This window comes from Nannospalax galili, unplaced genomic scaffold, assembly GCF_000622305.1.
Source record: "Nannospalax galili isolate Female #2095 unplaced genomic scaffold, S.galili_v1.0 scaffold529, whole genome shotgun sequence".
Classification (NCBI taxonomy): Eukaryota; Metazoa; Chordata; class Mammalia; order Rodentia; family Spalacidae; genus Nannospalax; species Nannospalax galili.
Window position 1 is genome coordinate 1,956,743 of NW_008360309.1, and position 25,151 is coordinate 1,981,893.

Below are 25,151 nucleotides of genomic sequence, written 5' to 3' on the forward strand. Positions count from 1 at the left end.
ATCCAAGTGTAACCGTGACTAGTAATAATCAGACGCATAGAGATTAGAGACACATGTGCAAACATCTAAGCATTAGTAGCATTAAAAATGTAGGAAACAGCATATTTTAAAATAAAATGGAGCTCTTTAAAGGTTAAAAACTCATTCAATTTTATGTCTTACAGGGTTTATACTGAGTTCAATATTGTATAACCGTATTAATTCAACTGTGAACCTAAAAATTTACAGCCAATTTTGAAAGAGATGTATCCTTGCTCTAGAAATTGTTACTAAATATGTTAAAGCTGTAATGAAACACTTCTTCTAACCATGTGGTTATTAAAAAAAAAAAAATTCCTGGCTGCCAGGCTACTGAACCCCACCTTGTCAGTAGTCAAATGGGTCCCACTGAATGGCACTGATTTCTGCATTTTCATGGCAGAAATGGGTTATAGTTATTCCTGTTTCAGTCCATCTTCTGAATATTTTTAGGGTCCTCAGTCTCAAAGGGGGATCAGTATAGGAGCCTAAGAGGCCTTTGGGGATGGACCCCTGATGGAATCTCCTTCTAGCCCTGGGTGGGGAGACATGGCATTCTGATCTGCTCTGAACACTACAGGGCCAGAGCAATGGCTCCATGCTGAGAGTGCTCGCAGCTCTTCTAGAGTTCCAGAGTTTGCTTTGTGCCTCACAACCTCCTATGACTCCAGCCCTCTGGCCTCCTTGGACACCTGCACAAACCCCAGTGTAGAGGGCAACTCTCTACCCTCTGCTCTGTTCTCATGAATGAAGTAAAGGTCTCCACAGTTGCTTCACGTGGAAGGCTCTAGAAGGTTCTTTGGGGATGGTCCTCCTCCCAGTGGCCAAAGTCCTGGCCTGGGCAATAAGGGTCCCAGAATCCTGGGCCAGGGCAGATGAGGGAGGGGCCGCATGACCCAGGCAGGTCCACCAGGTCTAGCCACTGAAAGCCTGCGCTGCAGCTCTGAGGGATATGGAGGTGGGTGGGAGCTGGTACTGTTGGGTGTTTAGGCTACCCCTAAATGTAAACAGGTCCTGTGGGGACCAGGTCTCAGCCCCCAAAGGACTGGCCTGTCGCATAGGACATTGGGTGAGCTCCTCCAGGTTCTGCAGGGTGAGTTTGAGTGCAGAGAATACCCACCCCGCTGGGCAGCACAGTCCCCTCCACATCACACCAGGTATGGTGTCAGGGAACCCAGATACAGCCTGTGACCTTCTCAGTCAATGGAGGTGCAGCTCACCCTCTGCTTTGCTGTGGCCAGGATTTTCTATCACTTGTCAACAGCAGGATCTGTGAACCCCAAATGACTGAGGAGCAGCTTAGATAGTCCCAGACTTTTTATTCTTATGACATTTTACCCCAGGCAAGAAGAGGGAATGGACAGCCTGGAGTGGGTGGGGACCAGGAAACATGGACTGGGGTGCCCAGAGCTCCTGGGAGACCTCCTGGGACCCCTGGCTCTCTTCCAGGGTTCCCTAAGTGCCCTCATTGCCCCTTCTGGAACCCTTAGGGATGCCAGGAAACTCAATTTGAAAACCAGCACTCTAGCCCCAGGGTCTCCTAAGGGGTGGTAACAGGTCACACGGTGGCCTCACCCTCGGCGTCCTCATCATCGCCCAGCAGGCTGTAGGACGCGTGGCTCTGGCAGGGCCGCTGCAGCGGGTGGGCCAGCAGCTTGGCCATGCAGTTGTGCAGCTCGAGTGCCGGGCCGGCCAGTGTCACTTCATACCTGTAGCTGCTGCCCTTGGCATCCAGGCTGCCCATGAAGGCGAACATGTCCTGTGGGCCAGTGAGGGGCTGCTCAGGGTGGGGTGAACCATGACAGGCTGGCCCCGACTCCCAAGGGCTCCCAGAGGACAGGTCATCTGGGGTGGGCTCTGAGGCCACGAGAGGAGCATGGCAAGCAGAAACAGTCACGGAGTCAGCGGACAACCCAACTCCTACCCAATGTCAGAGACCCAGTGTGGGGCTGGAGAGACGGCTCTGAGGGCAAGAGCCTTCTGTGCAAGCCTGAAGACCTGAGTTCGAATCCTAGAACCCATGTTATTCTAAGTGTGGCAGGAAGACCTGAGTTCGAATCCTAGAGCCCATGTTATTCTAAGTGTGGCAGGAAGACCTGAGTTCGAATCCTAGAGCCCATGTTATTCTAAGTGTGGCAGGAAGACCTGAGTTCGAATCCTAGAGCCCATGTTATTCTAAGTGTGGCAGGAAGACCTGAGTTTGAATCCTAGAGCCTATGTCATTCTAAGTGTGGCAGCTCACACCTGATCTCACTACTTGGACCGCAGGGTAGGAAGTGGAGAACCCCTGAAGCGCAAAGTCAGCAAATAAGACCAGTTCAAACAAAGTGGGTGGGGGTAAGGCTGTCCTCGAACCTGGGGAGTGAACTCAAGTCGTCGGACTTGGTGGTGAGAACCTTTTCTCCATTGAACCCTCTTGCTAGCCCATGAAGTGGCCTTCACAGTCAGATAAACTGAAGTTCAGAGATGTTAGAGACACTCTGAGGGTCATACGGCAAGTTCAGAGATGAAAGCAGCCAGGCCTGGGGAGGTGGGGAGGGGAGGGTACCATCCAAGAGGATGACATAGCAAGGGTGAAGTCAGGGGACAAGAAGTGGGGTACTGTGAAAGGTGTGACTGGACGGCCCTGCTCCCCGGCTGCTGACTCAATGCTTCCAGCTCAGAGAAGAAATGGGAGAGCCAGGCCAGGGCAGGCAGCCCGCAGCGTCCCCTACACCCCTAACAGCTGCCCTCCCTCCCAGATGGGCCATTCACCTTCCAGCTCATCTCGTCCTCCTTCTCCTCAGAGCCATTGTGGATGTACACGATGTCGAAGAAGAAGTAGGGACACTGGAACATTTTCTTCATGGACTCAGTCAGGGAGAACTGGGGCTGGCAGGGCGGGCGGCTGTAGACAAGGATGGTGCGTACCACATACGGGGGTGGGATGGTCTGCACATTCTCTGTGACTGGCAGCTCCGTCTTCTGCTGGCTACACAGGAGTGGGCAGGGTAGGTCATGCCCAGCACTGGCCTGAGTCTACCACCCACAGACCTTTCTCTGCTATGCCAGTGCCCACTACTCCTTCCACCACAGCTGTATCCCACAAGCCAAGGATCCTAGGTAGAGAGACGGCTAGGGGCCTTCACATGTAAAAAGCAAAGCCAGGGCTGGAGACAGCATAGAAGGTAAGAGTATGCTTTGCAAGCATGAGGATGAGTTCAAATCCTAAGCATCTGTGGAAAATACTGGGCCTAGCCCAGTGCATGGAACTGTGATGACCAAGGCAAGAGGGTCTCTGGGGCTCTCTGGCCATCTAGCTCCAGCATCAGTGAGATCCAGGGTCAGTGAGACCTGTCTCAAGGGGAAAGACAGAGAGGGATAGAGCAAGACATCCATGTCCTCCTCTGCACCCACGCACATGCAAATCCCACACAAAATAAAAATAAATGAATAAGGGGCTAGACAGATGGCTCATGGTGAAGAGCACTGGCTGCTCTTGCAGACCTGGGTTTGGGTCTCAGCACCCACATGACAATTAACAACTGTCTAACTCCAGTTCCAGGGGCTACAATGCCCTCTTCTGGCCCCCTTAGGCACTGCATGCACGGGTGCCCTTCCATGTAAGCAAAATACTCAGACACATAAAATCATTAAAAAAAAAAGATTTTGTGGCTAGAGAGATGGCACAGCGGTTAAGAACACTGGTTGTTCTTGCAGAAGACAACTGTCCCTAACTCCAGTTCTAGGGGATCTGACAGCCTCTACTGTCCTCCGCAGGCATTGCACGATACGGGTGCACTTACCTACATGCAGGCAATACATGCGTACACATAAAATAAAAATAATAAATATTTTTTAAAAGATTTAAAAAAAATATGCCAGGCGTGGTGGCGCAGCACTCGGGAGGCAGAGGCAGGCGGATCTCTGTGAGTTCTAGGCAGCTGGGGCTACAGGGAGACCCTGCCGCAAAAAGAGCAAAAAAAAAAAATCTTTTTTTCAAAAGAAATTCAAAGGATACTGGCTCTGACCAGGTCTGTGGTACCCATTCACTAGCAGCAATGCATCCTCTCTGGCCGAATCTTCCTGCAGCACTGAGGTGAACCCAGGGCCTCTGGCACCCACTGCCCACCCGCCATCCTCTCCCAGTGCAGAGTGGCTACTCACATGAGACTAAACAGGCCCTCCAGATCTGACAAGAGCTAAGGAGAAGACCAAGACATCAAGGATGCTTCCACGATCTGGGCCCAGGAGACACTGCAGGTGTGGGCTGTGTGACCCCAGCCAACACCATGACCTCTCTGAGCAGCTTCCTTTTGCACACTCAAAGCAGATGCAGCATCCGGAGACCCTCCAAAGTTCAAAGTCTCCCACAAACTGGGGACTCTGTTCCCACTCATCTCTCTGTTGTTTCCTTTTTTGATTGTTTTGGTTTGTTGAGACAGGGTCTCCCAGTAGCCCCAGCTGGCCTGGAACTCCCTACGTAGACCAGGTTGGCCTTGATCTCATAAAGATCTGCCTGCCTCTGCCTCCGAGTGCTGGGACTAAAGGTGTGTATCACCAAGCCTGGCATGATTCATTGTCTTTGACACCTATTACCACAGCATGGGCACCTCACTTGGGATGCCAGGGCCCAGGTCCTGCACATTCAGAATGAGTTTGCTAGCCTGCTGTTGTAGGCTTTTGTTTTCTTGAAACAGAATCTAGATCTGTAACCCAGGCTGGCCTGGAACCTGTAATCCTCCTGCCTCCTGTAGCTTCCTGAGTGCTAGGATGTCAAGCATACACCACCACACATGGGCTTGTGCCTAGGTTTTCACCGAAACTCATCTCTGAATGTCAGATACGGGATATTCCACCTGTGATGAAAGAGCACAAACACCGTGAACTCTGCTGAGACCTGGACTCAGTTGGCAGAGTTTTTGCCTAAGAAACATGAGGCCCTGGGTTCCATCCTGCACATCACATAAACCAGGCAAAGCAGTGCACTCCTGTCATCCGAGCATTTGGGAGGATCAGGAGTTCAAGGTTATCCTCGGCTACATAGTGAAGTCAAAGCCACCTGTCTCAAATGAGACTGTCTCAAATTTTTATTTATTTATTTATTTATTTTTTATTAATTTACTGTTTAGTGGTGTATACCTTTAATCCCAGCACTCAGGAGGCAGAGGCTAATCTCTGAGATCAATTTCAGCCTGGGCTACAAAGCAAGTTCTGGGCCAGCTAGGGCTACAGCCCGGTCTCAAGAAAACCAAACAAAATAAAATTATACTCTTGCCCTGCACCCGGGAAGCTGAAGCAGGAGGGTTACTACACATTTGGAGACAGCCTGGGTTGCACAGAAAGTTCCAGGTGAACCAAGACAATAAATCAAGACTAGCCCAAATAAACAAATCTAAGGGCAGCGAAAAGGGTTAGCGGGCAAAGGCACTTGCTATACAAGCCTAGTGACCTAAGTCTGATCCCCAGAACCCATGTAAGGGTGAAAGGAGGGAACCAACTCGACAGACTTGTCCTCCAACCACCCTGTACAATAATAGGTGAACAAATGATTAAGTAAATAAATAAACAAGGGGACCTGGCTGTGAACAACTGTGATCACAGCAGTAAAGGAGGCTGAGGCAGGAGGATCACGAATTTGAGGCCAGTCTTGGCTACAATGGAGACCATGATGATTCTGGGGTGCTTTGGATTCTGGATGTTTAACTTGCACTTTATGGCAAGGGCCGTCCAGGGTTGGCATCTTCTAGGACACAGCTGGGAACATGAGGCTGAGGGTCACCCTGATAGGGGCCGCAGGACGATGGTGACAAGGATACTGAAGGTGGAGCAGGACGCCGTTTCCAGGTCATACAGGCAGCTGCACAGCTCCCGGGGGTCAGAGGTCAGGCCAGAGAGCTGCAGGGAAACTCGGGCTTTAGTGCAAGGACTCCCAGGCCCCGGGGCTCCCCTGGGGTCCCTGTCACTGCCAGTCTCACCCAGGCAGAGTCGTCATTCACCACGACCAGTGCAAACTCGTGGCCCTTGTTGACCTTATGCTTGGTGCGTACAAACATCTCAATCATCTTCTGAGATACGTTCAGGGCATTCGTCTTGGATCTGGGGACAGGGATCTCGGTAAGAGATCTCACATAGCTCAGGCTAGCTTCAGTCTCACTATGTAGCCCACCCTGGTCATGAATTCATTATGTAGTCCAGGCTGGCCACAAACTCACTATATAGCCTAGGCTGGCTATTCACTAATGTAGCCCCAGCAGGCCTCAACTTCACTGCATAGCCCAGTGTGACCTTGAACTCCTGATCCTTCTGTCACCACCTCCCAGATGCTGAGATGACAGGTATGTGCCACCAGCCCACAGGCATCTTGCCCTCATCCCCTGCAGTCCCCTAGGACCCTTCCACATGTGCCACCTCACACCACACTCGTGCCAGAGGCAAACGGCTCTGAAGGCTGAATTTTGACGCTTGTCTGCTCATAATCTGAGGCTCTGGGGTCACCTGGCTCCTGAAGTGTCACTGTCACAGTAACTGTTGTGACAGACCAGGGAGACACCTCACAACCACATGGCTAGGCGCCTTGGGGTCACAGCCGTGTAATTATCAGGTGTCACCACCATGCAGATCCTGCCAGGTGCAAGGGTCCACATACCATGAGCAGATCTCACCCAGAACCCTGGACACTATAAGCTGCCCATGTCCAATGCCCAAGAGCACCTCACCCATTAAACGACTCAAGCTTCGGCACAGACATTTCCTCTGAAAGATCCAGACAGATGATCTGAAACAGAGAATAGGAGGGAGGGGAGCTAGCACACAGTCAACCCAACCCAGAGGCCTATGGGAAGAGCAAGGCAAAGCCTCCCCAGTGAGGGGCCAGGGCAGGGCTTAGAGGTAGAGTGCCTGCCTAGAATCCCCTGGTAACAGAGGGACTTGGGGCATGGCTGAGGTAGAACCTCCAGTGAGGGGCTGGGGGTGTGGCTCAGGGGTAGAACGACCACCTACAATCCCCCAAGGAATGGCTGGAGGCACATGTAGTCTCAAGTTCTGTACCCAGTGTCACCAAAAAGTTATAAACACCCAAATCTAAATTTGTACTGTTTAAGGTATCAAGCCTGCCAGTTCCTATGGAGTCTGTAGGAAAAGCCCACAGGCAGGAGTGACCCACCTACCACCCCCCCATTCCTTCCACCCCACACTGACACCCCCACCTACCACCTTCTCTGGACAGTTGACCCTGGGGGTGCGAATCTGGATCTCCGGAGCTGGGGTTGGCACCTGCCAGGTCTTGGGCCCAGTTCCTGGGGCACTGGGGGACTGGTCGTCCACACTGGCCGCCTCACCCTCTCCCTCACTGCGGCTGCCCACAGTGGTCTGTGCACCCAGGGTCCGGTCCTCGGCGCCCTCAGGGTTGGAGCGAGTGCGAGGCCTTGGCTCGGATGCAGTCTCTTCCCCCTCCTCCTCCTCCTCCTCCTCTTCCTCCTCCTCAGTGGGGCTGTTGACCTCTGCCACCTCCATGGCTCCTGGGTGGCTGGATGGACAGGGGGTGGCAGATGCCAGGGTACTGCCTTAGAGCTTAAAAAAAACCTGGTTACTAAGAACCAATCTTGAGCCAGGTACTGAGCTCAGGAGTCTGCTGCCTGATCTGAGCCCAGGACTTTTTTGTTTGTTTGTTTTTTCCTTTTTTATTTTTTGTGACAGGCTTCTTGTAGCCCAGGCTGGACTCAACCTTGCTATGCAGCTGAGGATGACCTTGAAATCCTGATCCTCCTGCTTCCACCTGGGGACGGAGCCTAGAGCCTCGTGCATGCTAGGGTCGGCGCTCTATCCACTGAGCTGTCTCTATCCCAGCCCTGGCTTCCCACTTTTTCCAGCAAGGCAGAGGCTGATTCCTTCCCCTGGCCAATGAACATTCTCCAATTGCCTGATCATGGGGAGTGACTCAGAAATGGGTACCTGACACAATACCGGCGTCAGTGGTTCCCACACCTGGAAAAAGAGACTCAACTGGCTTGCAGAGCAGGGAAGACACACTTCGATCTCCCCAAAGCTCCTTCGGCCTGAGAGGAAGCGACTGCCTGAAGAAAGCGACTGCCCACTGACAAAACGGAAGTGACTTGAGCGCCTGGATCCAGCTATGCCTGAATGCAACATAAAAGCGCGGAGCTTCCCTCGGTGGCTTCAGATTACAGTGGGGTTTCCGTTACCAGGGGCTGGAAGTGTGTTGGAGACTGGAGCTCTGCGCTCCTCGGGCCCGGGCCGCCTGCAGGTCCCTTGGAGACCCAGGAAGCCAATGAACAGTCAGTCGCCCCGTGCAAAGGGTGCACTTTTCCCAGGACGGCGTGTGAAGACCCTGCAGCCCCCAATGCCTCAGGAAAACAAACCTTGAGCTGCAGCAAGAAGACTGGAACTCGGACAACAGAGACCTGGGGCGCCAGGCGGGGACGGGGGTACCAGGTTCACCGCAGCCCCTCACCACACCGCGGCCACTCAATCGCTCCGGCTTCCGGAAGCCGCCATTTTCCAGAACAGAAGTTGTGCCGCGCTGCCGCGACGCCTTCTGGAAAATGTAGTTCAGTGGCCCTCAGGCCGGGGGAAGCTCTGAATCGGAGCAGGCTGGTGAGGACGTGGAAGCCGATAGGCTGACACGGTCCTGAGTGGGGCTTATAGTGTGACAGACTGGAGTGGAGCTGAAGTGGCCGAGATTTAGCACCGGGAATGGGTGTGAGAGATGACTGGCTGACGCTAGAGTAGGCGGAACGTTTGTTTTTAATCAGACTACAGTGGTCGGGACTTCCCCGGAAGAAAAGCAAGAGGCCTGGTCTGGGCGGGGCTTAGGGGAAGGGGCGAGGCCTGTCGGCTATTGACAGGTTTGGACATGGCTGGGGTCAAGGCCCCGCCCTCCTTTTTTACATGTATTTGCATAGGTTGCAGAGGCCGGTTGGTGGTACACACCTGTCATCCCAGCACTCTGGAGGCAGAGGCAGGAGGATCAGAGGTTCAAGGCTAGTCCAGGCTACATAGAGAGTTTAAGGCCAGCCTGGGCTACATGAGACCCTGCCTCAAAAAAACCAAAAGGATTCATTTAAAGAAAAAAAGAACCAAAAACCAAAACAGCGTTGACCAATTAGAACCTTCTGACAAGAACTGGCTGGAGGGGCTGGCTCAGCGGTTAAGAGTACTGGCTGTTCTTGCAGAGGACCTGCCTTCGATTCCCATACCTACATGGTTGCTAACAACTGTGTGTAACTCCAGTTCCAGGGGATCCAATGCCCTCTTCTGACCTCCTTGGGCACTGCATGACATGGGTGCACTTACATAGTCAGGCATTACACTCATACACATAAAATTTAAATAAAAAACCTGGCTGAAATAACTGTACCAGCAGCTTTGGCTCACCTGAAAATATATATGGACCAGCCGGGCATGGTGGCGCACGCCTTTGATCCCAACGCTTGGGAGGCAGAGGTAGGTGAATCTCTGTGAGTTCGAGGTCAGCTTGGTCTCCAGGCCAGCTGCGGCTACAGGGAGATCTTGTTTCAAAAAGACCCCCCCAGAAAAAAAATATTTTATATGGACCAATATAATATATATGGACCAATAATATATATATATATTATATATATAATATATATATATGGACCAATGTGATGGCTTGGGGGGCTTGTGGCCAAGCCCGACTCCCACAAGTTGTCCTGCACATGTGTGCTGTGGCACAAACACACACACTAAATAAGTAAATAAATAAAATAAGTAAGGGGCTGGAGAGATGGCTCAGCAGGTAAGAACCCTGGCTGTTCTTGCAGAAGACCCAGGTTCAAATCCCAGCACCCACATGGCAGCTAACAGCTGTCTGTAACTCCAGTTCCAGGGGATCCGACAGCCTCTTCTGTCCTCACGAGCATTGCACGACCCGGGTGCACTTACCTACATGCAGGCAATACACGCATACACATAAAATAAATAAATAAAATATTTTTTTAAAAAAGTAAGTGCTGGGCGTGGTGGCACACACCTTTAATCCCAGAACTCGGGAGGCAGAGGCAGGAGGATCTCTCTGAGTTCAAGGCCAGCCTGGTCTACCTAGTGAGTTCCAGGACAGCTGGGGCTACAGGGAGACCCTGTCTCAAAAAGACCAAAAAAAAAGAAACAAAAACAAATAAGAATGAAGCGTAAGGACTGGAGAGAATAATAAGGGCTCAGTGGTTAAGAGCACTGACTGCTCTTGGAGAGGACCCAGGTTCGATTCCAAGTACCCACATGGCAGCTAACAACCGTCCATAACTCCAGTTCCAGGGGATCCAACGCCCTCTTCTGACCTCTGCTGGCATTGCACGACATGGCTGCACTTACACACATGCAGCAATACACTCATATACATAAAAAATAGAAAAAAATTTTTTAAAAGAATGAAAAATAAGACACTGGTGGTGGAGCCCCCTGGTGATCAGGTGGCATTGAAGAAACCTGACGGCTGGAAATCCGGGGCCTTGAGGCTTGGGGCTGGGATAGGAGAGGTTGGTCTCTTGGGAGCAGAACAAGGGTCTCCATCCCCCATCCTGTCCCAGTTCAAGAGGAAGCCACTGTCCTGCAGGAGGAAATGGGACAATAACTGGTCATGTGACCAGGGCAGGGGCTTCCTGTTTCCCAGCCTCTCCCAGGCCAACCTTGGCCAGTGTGACCTGTGCAGTGGCCAGCATGACCTGAGATGCCCAGGAGCCCAGGCCTCTCCCATGGTGCCCCAGAGAAGTAGGCGGTGAAGAAGACAGCAGGGTGAACCCCAGGTGAGGTGGGGCCTAGGGTCCTGGGAGGAAAGGGAGTTCTCCTGACCCTGGCCCATTGTCTCTGTAGGGAGAGAGGAACGTGGATAACTGAAATCTGGGGAGGCTGACAGAGGAGAGGTGCAAGACCAGGAGTGAGCTGACTGGCAGGTAGGTAGTAAGCTGCCTGTTAAGAGAGGCATCCAAACATTCAAATATGTCAGAACCACACAGATAACACAAGATTCTCCTAGTGGAAGAGCCAAGGATAACACAGAGACAAAGGCAAGATCTGAGAGCAGGTGGAAAGCAATCATGAGCAGCCTGGCCTCACGGCCCCGAAGCCGTCGAGGGAGGCACCCTCCACCCGTGAGTGCCCTTCTCCCTCCACACCAACTTCGGGGACCCGGAAGCCCAGGCCCACTTGGCTCAGCCAGGCCCTGGTCATTTCAGGGGGAGTTGGACCCAGTGGCTGAAACCTCGGAGGAGGCAGAGGCTGCCAGCGGGAACCTCAGGGCCAAGCCTGGGCCTCAGGACAGCCTCCTGCCAGAGCTGCAGGACCCCAGTGCAGAGCCCCAAGATGGCAGCCAGGGCCCAGGGAGCCAGTAAGATAGGTTTAATGTGTGTCCTCCAGGCCAGCCCCAGGCCAGCACAGAACTATCATGCTGCCCTCCTCATGTCCCTGCCATAGCCTCCCACACACCCTCAGCCTTCCTCCTCCTCCCCAATCCCTCTTCCTCCTTTTTCTCCTCTTCGCCCTGCTCCTCCTCCTCCTTCTCCACCACCACCTCCTTCTCTCCCCTTCTTCTTTCTCTTCCTCCTCCATCAGCCCAGGAGCTAGGGAAAGCCCACTGCCAGCCCACCCTCCTGAAAAGTCCTGTGGCTGGATTCCTGCATTCTCTTGCAGAACTGACCATGGTGGCTTGGGCTGTGGGGTGCTGGCATCAGCCCCTGAGGAGCCAAGTGAGGCTGCAGCCCCCAGGGCCCCAGCAGCACCCCAGGATGTGTTTGAGGCTCTGCAGCATGCTCTGGGCTCCCTGGAAGTGGCAGCTACCGCCTGGCGCCACCGGTCCCCGAGCTCTCCAGGGCTGAGGGAAGCAGAAGATGGAGACAAGGGGGGACCAGGGCCCTTTGGTGACCAGGACGAGGCAAGGCATGGCCGGCATGAGGCAGCCCGGCTGACCGAAAGGAACGCCTGGTTGCGGCTGGCCCTGGGCAGCCGGGAAGCTGAGCTGGTCCGCACTCAGGCTGTCCTGCAGGCCACCCAGGTTGAGAAGGAGACTCTACAGAGCCAGGTAAGCTGTGATCCCAGTGCCACCCCCTAGCTGTCTGAGGGAGGAGGCAGGCCCTGCAAGGGGAACATACACTCACTCATTCAACAAACCTGTGTGGCACAAGGAGAGATGAGTCCAGCAACCAAGCAATACAGGTCCCCCACCATGTCAGTCAAGGAGGGGCATGAGGCCCCAATGATTGAAGACCAGAAGGAAGCAGGGCACAGTGGCATTCCCCTGTGGGCTCAGGCTGGGGAGGTTGATGCAGGAGGATCTTGAGTTAGAGGCCAGCCTGAGCTGTACAACACCTTGTCTCCAAAGACAAAATTTAGGAGGGCTGGGGATGTTTTCATAGGTACAGTGCTTGCTTGGACATACCTGTCATCCCAATACTCAGAAGGTAGAGGCAAGAGGAGAGCGAGTTCAAGGTCAGCCTCAGCTACCTACTGAGTTCAAGACTAGCCTGGGCTACATAAGGCACTGACTCAAAAACTGTTTTTTGGTTTTGAAAAAGCTGAGTGTAGCCTTTTCTAAGGAGTGGAGTGCTTGCCCAGTACCTCTGAAGCTCTGGGTACTGCACACACACAAAGGGATAAAGTGAGGCTACTGTGGAGGGAGGTGAAGACAAGAAGTGATGGCCACAGTCAGCTGGTGCAGGGCAGGATTCTAGAGCTGACCATGCCGGAGCCACAGAGAGCTCTGGGTTCTGAAAGGTGGAGCAGACCCTTGTTCTCCACTTGCCCTCTGCTGGTTACCAGAGGAACAGTCTGGAGCTGGGCCATAACCCTCAAGATGGGTGTGTATGTGTGCCCAGGCACTCTATGGAAGTGGTTGAGGTGACTAGAAATGGCCAGATTATGAGTGGTGTTAAAGCCAGGCATGGTGGCACAAGCCTGTAATCTCAGCACTATCAGAGGCTAAGGCAGGAAGATAGCGACTTACACTATTCTGTGTAACATAGTCAGACCTTATCTCAAAATAAAAGGTAAAAAGAGGATCCGGGTATGGCTCAGAGGTAGAACTCCTACCTAGAATCCCCCAGTGAGGGGCTGGGGGGTGTGGTTCAGGGGTAGAGCTCTTGCCTAGAATCCCCCAGTGAGCGGCTGGGGGTAAGGCTCAAGGATGGAGCTCTGACCTAGCCTTTACTTGACATAGAAGGCCTAGGATTCCATTCCAAGCACCCTCACCTCCTACCAAATATGAATTAAACTCCCCTTCCTGGGTGTGGTGATGCACTGTTGTAATTCTAACTACCTAAGAAGTTAAGGCAGTAGAATGGCTTGAATCCAGGAGGTCCAGACCACCCTGGGAAATACTGTGCATCTCCATCCTAAAATACAAAAGAAAGAAAGAATAAACCAAATGGTTTCATCTTCCCTGGGCGTGGCCCCTGTCCTGGTTAAATGCTAGGTGCTGAGTGGCAGCTGGGACTCATGGGTTCTGCAGGCTAACCCTGTGTGAGCACACTGGAGCTGCAGCCTAATGCCCGCAGGTACAGGAGCTACAGAACACACTGATGCAGCTGGAGACCTCCTGGCCTCCCTCCCTCCCAGCTGGAGGTCCTGGTAGTGACTCCAGCAGCTCTGGAGCAGAAGGGGAACCCTGGACACCTCAGGTCAGTCTAAGTACTCTGGGGATGAACTTCACTTCTTGCTCATGAGCTCCTACACTGTCCTCAAAAGCCTAAACTGCCAGGGTTGGCCACTAAAGAGTGTTACCCCAGCTTCTCAGAAGGGTGAAGCAGGAAGATTATGACTCCAGGGCCAGCCTGGGCAACTTAGCAAGATGGTCTCAAAATAAAAGGTAAGAAAAGGGTCCGCAAGATGGCTCAGCAGATAAAGGTGCTTGAGACCAAGGCTGAGGACCTGAGTTCAATCCCCAGGACACACATTGTGAAAGAGAACTTACTCCCACATGCTTTCCTATGACTTCCACATATGGCATATGAGCACACGCACACACACAAATAAATAAATAAATAAATAAACAAACAATAAATAGCCGGGCACGGTGGCGCATGCCTTTAATCCCAGCACTTGGGAGGCAGAAACAGATGGATCTTCGTTAGCTCGAGGCCAGCCTGGTCTACATAATGAGTTCCAGGACAGCTGGGGCTACAGAGAGACCCTGCATCAAAAAGACAAAAATAAATAAATAATAAACAAACGAATAACAACGTAATAAAATCAGTTTAAGTGAAGTTCTGAAAGGCTGGTGTCCGGGAAGACAGCTTCGTTGGCAAACATTTGCTTCGCAAACCTGAGGACCTGAGTTTGATCCCCACAACTCACATTAAAAAAAAAAAGAGGGGCTGGGGTTTTAGCTCAGCGGTAGAGTACTTGCCTAGCAAGCGCAAGGCCCTGGGTTTGGTCCTCGGCTCCGAAAAAAAAAAAAAAAAGAGGCATGGTGGCATGCACTTATAGTCTCAGCACTGGGAGGCAAAGGCAGGCCAGCCTGCTCTACATAGTGATTTCTAGGCCAGTTGGGGCTACATGGAGACTCTGTCTAAACACAAACAAAAACAAGGTTGATGGCTCTAGAGAAACAACACACGATGTTGACCTCTGGCCTCCACACACACAGACATGCATGCATACCCCCCACATGTAACCCATCTACACACAAACACATGCATACACACACAAAAGGGCTGCAATTATGGCTTTGTGTTACAGAAGGCACCTAGCATGTGCAAAGACCCTGGGCTCCATCCTCAGTACAGTAAAAAAGTCACACTCATTATCTGGCTCTGGATGACATTTGGGTAAATTGAGTCACATCTTCCTGGCAGGGCTCCCCCCTGGTTCACCCCATGCTCCAGTGCCTCCAGAGAAACTCCAGCACCCAGATCTTTGGGTGTCTTTCTACACAGCGCCGGGCCCCTGAGACACACCTCATGGAAGACCAACTGGAACAGCTCCAAGGGTAAGTAAGGGTCTGAGAGCCATGGCTGCTGAGCTTTAAGGACACATTCCTTCCCCACTGGGTCTCCCCTGCAAGGTGGAGAGGGAAGCAGGACTCTGGTTGAGCAGGGCACTCATCCCTCTTCCCTCTTGCCCACCTTTGGGAGCTTTAAGGACACATACCTTCCCCACTGGGTCTCCCCTGCAAGGTGGAGAGGGAAGCAGGACTCTGGTTGAGCAGGGCACTCATCCCTCTTCCCTCTTGCCCACCTTTGGAGGCAGGAGCATCGAGAATCTGAAGTGCTTCAACCGCCTCCTGCTGGCCGTGCTCCAGGGTTACAAGGGGCGCTGTGAAAGTCTCAGCATGCAGCTGGGCCTGCGGGAGGCTGAGGCCACAGCCCTGCACCTGGCCCTGCAATACAGGTCTGTGCCAATGGCCATGATGGGGAAGATATGAGGTGTGGGCGAGACTGGGGATGAGGCGTATCCCAGGGTGGTCCCATGCACAGGGGACATTGACCTTCAAAACCTATTGTTGGAGCCTGGAAATTATCTCAAAGGGACGCCAGCCCAGAGTGAAGGTATCTGTGTGCAGAGTGCAGGAACATGGTTCACACAAGCGGGGTTCTTCCACCCAGCAAAGGGGCTGGTTGGTTGGTTATGTTCTGTTCTTGTTTGACTATGTATGTATGTATTATGTATGTATGTATGTATGTATGTATGTTTTTCTGACACAGGGTCCCCCTGTAGTCCCAGCTAGCCTGGAACTCACTATGTATGCCAGGCTGGCCTCGATCTTGCAGAGATCCACCTGCCTTTGCCTTCTGAGTGCTGGGATTAAAGGTTTGTGCCACTATGACCAGATGTTTTAAGTTTATTTATTGTGTGAGTAGTGTGCCATGGCAGAGGATAACTTTGTGGAGTTGGTTCTCTCCTTCCTTATTTATTTATTTATTTATTATTTACTTATTCATTCATTCATTCATTTATTTATTATTTATTGTCTTTTTGAGACAGGGTCTCCCTGTAGCCCCAGCTGTCCTGGAACTCACTATGCAGACCAGGCTGGCCTTGAACTCACAGAGATCTGCCTGCCTCTGCCTCCCAAGTGCTGGGACTACAGGCATGTGCCACCATGCCCAGAACCTTTACTTTTATTTTTATTTTGTCTGCATGCAAGTGTACAATGTGCATGCACTACCTGTGGACATCAGAAGATGGTGCTGTATAACCTGGAACTGGAGCTACAGACAGTTGTTAACTGCCCTGTGGGTGCTGGGAGCCAAAGCCAGGTCCCCTGCAAAAGCAGTCACTGCTGAGCCATCTCTCCACCTCCTCTTTTGTATTGGGGGGTGTGTGGTTTGAGACAGAGTTTCACAATGTAGCCTTGGCAAGGAACTCACTTCATAGACCAGCCTGGCCTTACACTCACAAAGATTTTCCTGCCTCAGCCTCCCAAGTGCTGGGATGACTGATGTGTGCCACCACACCTGACTTGTGGTTGGGTGAGGTGAAGCACTCAGAACCAATGTCCCACAGTGAGGACTGTGAGGAGGCATTTGGGGCACTGCTGGCTCTGAGAATGGCCACCAAGGACAGAGCTACCGAGGGTGACCTGCAGGCAGCTGAGGATGCGGTGACCAGGCTGCTGGCAGAAAAGGAAGCTGCCATGGATGGAGGGACACCCCAGCCCAGGTACCTCCAGGACGCTGAGGTCCTAAAGGGGGTGGGAGTCCCACAGTGGGCTGTGTGGGGCTTTTAAGTCACTGAGCAGCAGAATCAGCATTGAGTTGACCAGGATTGGTTGGCACAAGGTCTGACTGTACAGTCAGTTAAAAAGTTTGCTTGGCACTTGGGCATGTGATGCAGCCTTTAATGCCAGCACTAGGGAGGCAGATGCAGGCAGATCCCTGTGAATTGGAGGCCAGCCTGGGATATATAGGGAGTTTCAGGTCAGCTGGGGCTACACAGGGAGACCCTGTTTCAAAAATAAAAGTTAACCCAGCATGTGCAAGGCCCTGGGTTCAACCCCAAATGCTGAAAATAAAAACAAAATCAATGAAGGGAGGAATGGCTTATGGTTTCAGGCTTGTCAATGCATCATGGCAGCCAGGAAGTAGAGAGTGTGGGGAGGGTATCAGAAGTGGCCAGGGCACTGTATAGCATCAAAGGAAGGAGTCTGAGCAGGGTGCATCTCTATGTGGACCTAGCAAGACAGCCAGCCATGCACTCTCCTGTCATCACTGGGCTTCTGAGCTTATACCTCCATGTCTGCAGCACACAGCAAGCCATCACCAACCATCTGGGCTGCAGTCTAGCTTGAGGGGAGCACACGGTAGAATTAGTATCACACTCCCCCAGTGCTGAATTTACTCCAACCAGGCCACATGACTTCTTCTTGCCTCTACCTCCCAAGTCCTAGGATGGCAGATGTGCATCACCACGCCCAGTTTATGCTGTGCTGAGAATGGAACCCAGGGTCTCATGCATACTAAGTGGGAGCTCTACCAACTAAGCTACAAGCACTCTACCAACTGAGCTATAAGCACTCTACCTAGCCCTCAGCATGCTGTTCTGCTGGAAGATGACTGCTGGGTGTGTGCTGTGGTGCTGATCCTACTATTAGGATAGGCCCACCCCAGGTGGCCTGGGAGTCAGCATGGCCAGCGAGGGAGACGATGGTGGCTCTTTGGAGTACCATCCAGTCAGAACACGTGCCCAAGCATTAACACAGACCCATCTCCTGTTTCCTGTAGCCCGGAGGGCAGCAGTGTGGACAAGCCCACACCACAGGAACTGGTTGCTAGGCTCCATGGCCATGTGCAGCGTGTCCAGGAACATCGGGCTTTGGTGAAGATTCCTCCAGCCCTGGGTCCTGTCCGTGAACCCAGGCCCACTGTGCCCCACACTGAAGCCTCAGTGATGGCCATGTTGGAGATGCAGCCTGGCCCAGCGCTGCCCCGGCTGGAGAAGTCTCAGATCCAGCAGGACCTGTTGGCCACTCGGGTACGAATGTGTCAGGCATGTCTCTGCACCTGCCCTTCATTGAAGCTTCGGGGGCATGACTGGGGGCCAGTAGAGAGGCAGATCTTTGGGTTGGGAGGTTTTCTGGGTGAAAGAAAATTGGAGTTGGGGTTTAAGGGATGCATAGGAGTTTGTTCTCTAGATCTAGTTCTTCATTAGATACTGAGTCTCCTGGTTACGTGTGTTGTGAAATACCACCTGCAGACGAAAGGTTTGTTTTGACTCATGGTTGGAAGGCCAGTCCAGCAGCAGCAGCAGGAATGGGGTGGCCGGTCATGTCACAACCAGTCAGGAAGCAGAGAGATGAGTGCCGGTGTTCAACTGGCTTTCTCTTTTGTGCTCAGTCAGCACCCCACAGGATGGTACCCCCACATTCAGGGTAGATCTTTCCAGTTCAGCTAACCCAGTCCAGATGTTCCCTCACAGGCATGCCCAGAGTCTTGGGTGATTCTAGATCCCAATATGCTGATAATACTACCCTGATAATACTGTCACAATCTGCTTCTCCAAAATGCTCCTCTTATGGGAAGATGAGGGTTGCAGGAGACTCTGGGGCTGTGGTCAGGCAGGACAGGGGCCGGGCATGCGGCTTGGTAGAGCACTCACCTAGCATACACTGTGGTGCAACCCTCGAATCCCAGCATTTGGGAGGCTGAGATAGGATCAGGAGTTCAAGGCCAGCCCTCCAACTGAGCTACAGAGTGAGACCATGTCTCAAAAGAATAAGAGAAAAAATGAAGTGAGACGGCGTGGCGGGTAAACGTGCTTGCTGCCAAGCCTGATGACCTGTGTTAGATCCTTGAAACCCACATGGTGGAGGGAGAACCCACACCCAACAGTTGTCCTCTAACCCCCCCCCCAATAAATAAGTGTAATAAATTTTTTTAAGGTTCTGGGGACTGAAGTGGTAGCTCAACAGTTAAGAGGCCAGCTGCTCTTGGAGAAGACCCAAGCTTGGTTCCCAGCACTCACAGTGGGCAGCTCGTTCCAGGGGATCCGATGCCTGCTTTTGGCCTCTGTGGGCACCTTCGCTGTGCCCACACACATGCAGAATATAAATAATAAAATAATTGAGAGGCAGAGGCAGGTGGAACTCTGTGAGTTCAAGGCCAGCCTGGACTACATAGTGAGTTCCATCTTCAGAGGGGGGAATGTTAGAGTGACAAAAAACCCCATTAGAAAGAAAGAAAGAAAGAAAGAAAGAAAGAAAGAAAGGAAGAAAGAAAGGAAGGAAGAGAGAGAAAGAGAGAGAGAAAGAAAAAGTTAAGACGCTCTGGAGTCTGAGAAGTTCTAGAAGCGTCTCCCAAGCCAGACCTTGTGACATCTGGTCCTCACAGGAGGGCCTGGCCGACCTGGCGCTGCGGCTGCAGCTGCTGCGGAAGGAGAAGCGCGGCTTGGAGCTGAGGGAGGCTGCACTACGGACCCAGGGCCCTGCGCTTGCGCTGCTTCTGCAGCAGCTCCGCTGGGAGCGGGCGCACCTGGGGGCCTGCGGGGTGCAGGACAGCAGCGGCAGGGGCAGCAGTGGAGACGCCAGCAGCGAGGAGGAGGAGTGGGCACAGGTGAGAGGCAGAACGACACACCATCAGGTGCGCCTCCTGTCCATCCTCTGGGCTCCCACTGTTTGTGCACCAAGGAGTGGGCCAGCAAGATGGCTCAGTGGATAAAGGGGCTTGACATCAGGCCTGATGACCTGAATTCCATCCCCAGGACCCACACAGTGGAAAGAGAGACCAGATCCCTGAAACTTGTCCTCTGATCTCCACAAGTGCATTGTCGCACACGTGTGTGCACACATACTAACAAACAAAGCCAGGCGTGGTGTTGACTGCCTTTAATCCCAGCTCTTGGAAGTAAAGGCAGGCAGATCTCTGTGAGTTCAAAGCTAGCCTGGTCTACATAGCGAGTTCCGGGCCAACATCACATGATTGAGAGCTGGGGGCTGGAGAGATAGCTCAGCAGTTAAGAGCACTGGCTGCTCTTGCAGGGGACCCAAGTTGGAGTCCCAGCACCAACATGGCAGCTAATAACTATCCGTAACTCCAGCTCCAGGAGATCTGATGCCCTCTTCTAACCTCTGCAGGCATTGCATGACATGGGTTCACATACATACATGCAGGAAAAACACAGAAAATAAAAATAAATTTTAAAAATTAAAAAATATATATAATTAACAAAAACAAGTTCTGGCCAACACCTGGGTGACATCCAGCTTGGGCTGACAACATTGAAGACCTAATCTCTCTTCCATCTGCCTCATATAGGGCCCTCCTGCCCTCCCAGGTGGCCAGACAGGCAGAGTGTGGGACTCTGAGAACCTGTCCCAAGAACTGGCAGCATCTCTCACCAGGTCTGCATCAGCTCGAAGAATGGTTGGGTGGGTGGATAGATAGATGGATGAGTGAGTGGGTGGATAGATGAGTGGATGGATGGATGGACGGATGGATAGATGGATGGATGGATGGGTGGGTGGATGAGTGGATGGGTGAGTGGATGGATGGATGAATGGAAGGGTGGGTGGGTTGGTGGGTGGGTGGATCGGTGGATGGGTGAGTGGATGGGTGGGTGGGTAAGTGGATAGGTAGATGGATGGATGAAGGGGGTCGCATTGTATTCATAAGATAAAATTTGTGCACCTGTATGCAAATGTGTTCCAGTCTGGGCAGCACAGGCAAGAGGTTGGTAGGAGGGTGGGGCAAGTTGAACATGTTGGTGCCTGCCTCTCTCTCCCCCTACAGGACCTTGGAGCTGCAAGCACAGTTGCAGGCCCTGCGGTGGCAGCTAGAGCAAATGGCACAGAAGGGTCGAATTCGACGTGCTCATAGTGCAGAGCTCAACAGAGAGCTGTGCAAAGCCCACAGGTAGGACCCAGGATAGTCCCAGCAGTATCCCCGGCTCTCTCTGGGCCTGTTTCCCCCTCAGAAGAGAGGCAGCAGACTAGCTTTCAGTCTGGTCTTTGGGTCCTGGGGGTCTCTGTCCAGCTGAGCAAGGCATCTCACTCCCTGCAGTGCCCTAGTCCTGGCCTTCAGAGGTGCCCACCGGAAGCAGGAAGAGCAAAGCAGAAAGTTGGAACAGCAGATGACCCAGATGCAGGCCAGGCAGGCAGAAGAGCTGGCAGCACTGGAAGCCACCGCCAGATCCCTGGGGAAACCTGGGCCCCAGCCAGGGGAGACATTCCTGTAGGCCCCATGCTCAGCTTCTGTGTAACTGCAGTGGTAGCAGACATGTCATAAAGTGTCCTGACATGGGGCTGGAGGGACGGATCAGCAGTAAGAGCACAGGCTACTCCTGAAGAGGACCTAGGTTTGGTTCCCAGCACCCATATAATGGCTAACAACCTTCTGTGACTCCAGTTACTGGGGATCAGAGACCCTCTTCTGGCTTCTGCAGGCATTGCACACATGCATGTGCATATACTCACACACAGGCACTCACATACACTTAATACTAAATCTTTGAAAAACATGTCCTTTGTGACACCTACCATCTTTATCCCTGGTGGCCGGCCTACCTTTTTCCTATCCTCACCTTGCCTGGAGGTGGTGGGTCTGACCCGACACCTCCCAAGTGGAGACTTGAGCATGAGGCTCAGGGTCAGGCATAGGGTGGTAGTGCTTCTTCCCAGGGCAGATGGCAGGGGAGGAGGAATCACAGAAGCCTTTGGGACAGGCATTTAGATGACACATTTGGACTGTGGCCAGAGGTACAGCACTTGCGTAGCATGGGTGAGGTACTGGATTCCCAGCCCCAGAGGTTACTGAGCATGTGCAATACCAGGTTTCTAGCCCTACCCCCTTACTATGCCTTCAGGAGGCCCCTGAGGAGAGCTGGGGGAAACAACCACCACCAATAAACAAATGGAGTGGGGTGGAGATCAGTGGGTAAAATGCCTGCCTAATGTGCACAAGACCCTGGGTTCCATCCCAGCACCACATAAAACTGGGACAGTTTGTGTACATTTATAATCCCATCACTGAGTTTAAGGTCTGTGAGGGTGAAGCCAGCCTGGACTACAGGAGATCTTTTCTCAAAACTGAATGAACAAAGGCTGGAGAGATGGCTCAGTGGTTAAGACAACTGACGGCTCTTGCAGAGGGCCCAGGTTGGAGTCACAGCACCCACATGGCGGCTAACAACTGTAACTCCAGTTCCAGGGACTCCAACACTCTTTTCTGACCTTGCACAACACCGGTACATACATGCAGGCAATACATTCATACACATAAAATAAACAGTGCCAGGTGTGGTGACACACACCTTTAATCCCAGCACTTGGGAGGCAGAGGCAGGTGGATCTCTGTCATTTCAAGGCCAGCCTGGTCTACATAGTGAGTTCTAGGATAGCTGGGGCTACAGGGAGACCCTGTCTCAAAAAGACCAAAATAAATAATAAATAAATAAATAAATGTAAATAAATAAATAAATATTTAAAAAACTAAATGAACAAGTAAATAAATAGGGTCGGGTGTGATGGCACACACCTTTAATCCCAGCACTCATGAGGCAGAAGTAGATGGATATTTTTTAGGGCAAGGCCAGCCTGGTCTATGTAGTGAGTTCTAGGCTAGCTGGTTCTACAGGAAGACAGTCTCAAAAAGACAAAAAAAGAAAAAAAAAAAAAGTAAATACCGAAAATAAAAATGGGGCTACCAAGATGGCTCCACAGGTAAAGGTATTTGCTGCAAATTCAATACCTGGATCCCACTTTATGATGGAAGGAGAGAAATGACTCCAGAGTTGTCCTCTGACCTCCACACAAACAATATAATAAAACCAAAAAAATTAAAGGTGGCACTAAGGTACCCAGGGCCCTGCTGCCTTATACTTTGGGGGAGAGGAACTCATGATGGCTATAGGAGATGGTTTGGCCGTTCCCAGAAGCCTGTATGGGCCACACTGTCACCTGGGTCTGGGATGGGAGGCCAGCTGTCTGCCCCTGAGCTAGGCTGAAACCCTACACTCGGATTCCGGATTCCGTTTCCACCAACCCTGGCTGCACCTGTGCAGGTATGTGGAGGACAGGGGTCTGTCCCCAGGGGATAGCCGCACTGCCCCGAGGCAATGCAAGTCTGAGGCTGGGGCTCTAACCCGAGGCAGAAATGAAAGTGGAGAATTCTGGGAGGGAGACAAGTTTTCCCCCACAAGAGAAGCAGTGGGGCTGGTGGCCAGTGGGTGCCCCATTCTGTGGGGTTTCAAGGATAAGGGAAACTGAGGCAGGCCACCTTGCCCACGTAGGTCCTGGGGACTGAATTCAGGTTATCAAGATTGGCAGCAAGTGCCTTTATCAACTGAGCCATCTTGCCAGCTCATCTCAACCCTCAGTTCTCCAGATCGCTGGTGGTCTGCCAAGGTCGCCTGGTGCGGGGGTGGGACAGGTTCCCAGGCTGCCCTAGCAGAGTCCGGCCGTTCCCACAGGCCCAGGGCAGCAGATGGGCCCAGGCGCCTTTGTCCCCCTGTCCAAGGCAGCCACAAGGTCAAATGTCACCGCGGGGCCACGGGCAGGGGTCAGGGGGGTGGGTCAAGGCTCCACCCACCCTCACTTGGGCCCCAAGAGCTAGGGGGTAGCATAGCTACTGGGATTGGGCTGGAACTGAGCAACTCCTTCTGGGTCCCCTCCCCCGAGACCTGCCTCCCTCACCCCCAGCTCCCCTCCTCAGTCCCCTCCCAGAGCTTTCTTCCTTCTCTGAGATTCTCCCCCACCACGAAGGATTTTAGACTAGTCTGGGCCAGGTGCTAGGACTTATGTCCTGGGCTGGAATAACCAGCAATGGCCTCCAAACTAAAGCATCCTGTGGGCCACCCAGGCTTTGCTCCCAGAAAGGCAGAACTCACTCTAATAAAATTCCTGGGAAGTCCTTGCTCATGTTTAACCTTAGTCCTCCCTGCTCTCCGTATTTCATAAGGTCTTCATGTTACACCCAGACAGACCCTTCCAGTGGGTACAAGGTCCAGGGCTGAGGGCCTCTGGCTGGTGGAAGGCTGAATCTCCATTTGCCTGTAAGTGCTGCTGGATCTTAGAGTGCTGTCAAAGTTCACCCTGTCCTCATCAGGTCTCATCTTGAGGAGGGAACTTTGCACCTGGCCTTTGACTGAGCAAGGAGCGCGCGCGCGTGCGTGTGTGTGTGTGTGTGTGTGTGTGTGTGTGTGTGTGAAGGAGGGGAGGGCAAGGCCCTCTCTCCTGCTCCGGTGTCCACACAGGCCCCACCTGGGCAGGAGGCAGAGCAGGCCTGGCAGGCAGAACCTGCCTGACTCGGGGGTGAAAGGTCACTTCTGGCCAGACTTTTCCAGCTTTTCCAGTGCCTTACCCCGGGTTAACCGTTAACAGGCCCAAAGTCAGGTCTAGCCTGCTGTACACGCCGTTGCTCAATAAATGCTTGCCTTGGAGAAGCCTTGCACACAAAGGGTGCTTAATAAATGCTTGCTCCAGGGCAGCCTGGGTCTAATGAGGCGAGCGCGAGGACTGGAGGCGTGTCGGCAGCTGGAGGACTCCAGGGAGCCAGAAGACATCTGTGGTCCAGCCGGGGGCCAGGCCAACCCTCTGTAAAACAGAAAGAAAAGGAAATGAGGGGGGCCGAGGACAACAGGCCCCCAAGACGGGCGGGCCTTCTGGCTACCTCAGGCTACGTTGGAGGGGTGGGGGACCCCTTGACCTCCCAGACTGGCGGGCCACTTCTGAAGGCCACATCCCGTCCCCAGGAGATCTGGGCACCAGGTGTTCATCGGAGCAGAGGGCGGGGGTGGGGTGGCCACTGGGACTTTCTGGAAGAGGGAGCAAGCACAATCCGCCTTGCAAAGCAGTGTGTGCGTGCGTGTGCGTGTGCGTCTACGCGGCGCAGGGGTGTGCCCCGGCTGCAGGGTCCCCAGGGTGCAGGGTCCCCGGGCTGCAGGGTTCCCCGGAGTGCAAGATCCCAGGGCTACAAGATTCCTGGCTGCAGGGTGGTTGGCTACAGAGTCCCGGCTGCAGGGTCCCCGGGTACAGGGTACCCCCAACTGGCCTCTGTGGGGTGCGCAGTGTACGGCCCCGGCCACCACACAGGACGCGCAGGGGTTAAGGGCGGCGTGGGGGAGGGTCAGCCGCGATCCGCCCCCGTCCCTCCCGCCGGCCCGGCTACGGGAGCGCGCGGACACCCCATGCCCTTATAAGGGTGGCCGTCGCCGGGGCAACAGCGCCCGCCCCCGGCCGCGCGCCCCGCCCCGCC

At 53.1% G+C, this 25,151-nt stretch overlaps 2 protein-coding genes across 13 annotated transcripts; one reads left to right on the top strand and one right to left on the bottom strand.

Annotated features, from left to right (window-relative positions):
* Positions 1-1,317: 1,317 nt before the first annotated feature.
* On the bottom strand, positions 1,318-8,661 carry Babam1 (BRISC and BRCA1 A complex member 1). Of its 8 annotated transcripts, XM_008824617.3 has the most exons (9): positions 8,379-8,661; positions 8,003-8,267; positions 7,210-7,525; positions 6,717-6,775; positions 5,976-6,096; positions 5,817-5,895; positions 4,165-4,189; positions 2,773-2,989; positions 1,318-1,777 (listed from the first exon to the last, which is right to left on the bottom strand). In XM_008824617.3, exons 2-9 carry the CDS (start codon positions 8,146-8,148, stop codon positions 1,577-1,579), a joined length of 1,164 nt encoding a protein of 387 aa, XP_008822839.1. In that variant the 5' UTR covers positions 8,149-8,267; positions 8,379-8,661; the 3' UTR covers positions 1,318-1,576. The 8 variants fall into 8 exon arrangements, with proteins under 8 accessions (XP_008822839.1, XP_008822848.1, XP_008822847.1 ...); XM_008824626.3 differs by lacking the exon at positions 8,003-8,267; XM_008824625.3 differs by lacking the exon at positions 8,003-8,267 and having other exon boundaries at positions 7,210-7,569.
* A 240-nt stretch (positions 8,662-8,901) lies between these two features.
* Ushbp1 (USH1 protein network component harmonin binding protein 1) lies at positions 8,902-22,021 on the top strand. Of its 5 annotated transcripts, XM_017795999.2 has the most exons (15): positions 8,902-9,462; positions 10,646-10,778; positions 10,846-10,925; positions 11,009-11,123; positions 11,208-11,359; positions 11,662-12,049; positions 13,521-13,643; positions 14,820-14,953; positions 15,214-15,354; positions 16,471-16,626; positions 17,688-17,937; positions 19,293-19,514; positions 20,217-20,302; positions 20,691-20,813; positions 20,961-22,021. In XM_017795999.2, the coding sequence occupies exons 4-15, from the start codon at positions 11,070-11,072 to the stop codon at positions 21,133-21,135; spliced, it is 2,004 nt and encodes a 667-aa protein (XP_017651488.1). In that variant the 5' UTR covers positions 8,902-9,462; positions 10,646-10,778; positions 10,846-10,925; positions 11,009-11,069; the 3' UTR covers positions 21,136-22,021. The 5 variants fall into 5 exon arrangements, with proteins under 5 accessions (XP_017651488.1, XP_029415172.1, XP_029415171.1 ...); XM_029559312.1 differs by lacking the exon at positions 10,646-10,778; XM_029559311.1 differs by lacking the exons at positions 8,902-9,462; positions 10,646-10,778; positions 10,846-10,925; positions 11,009-11,123 and having other exon boundaries at positions 11,237-12,049.
* The last annotated feature ends 3,130 nt before the right edge of the window (positions 22,022-25,151 follow it).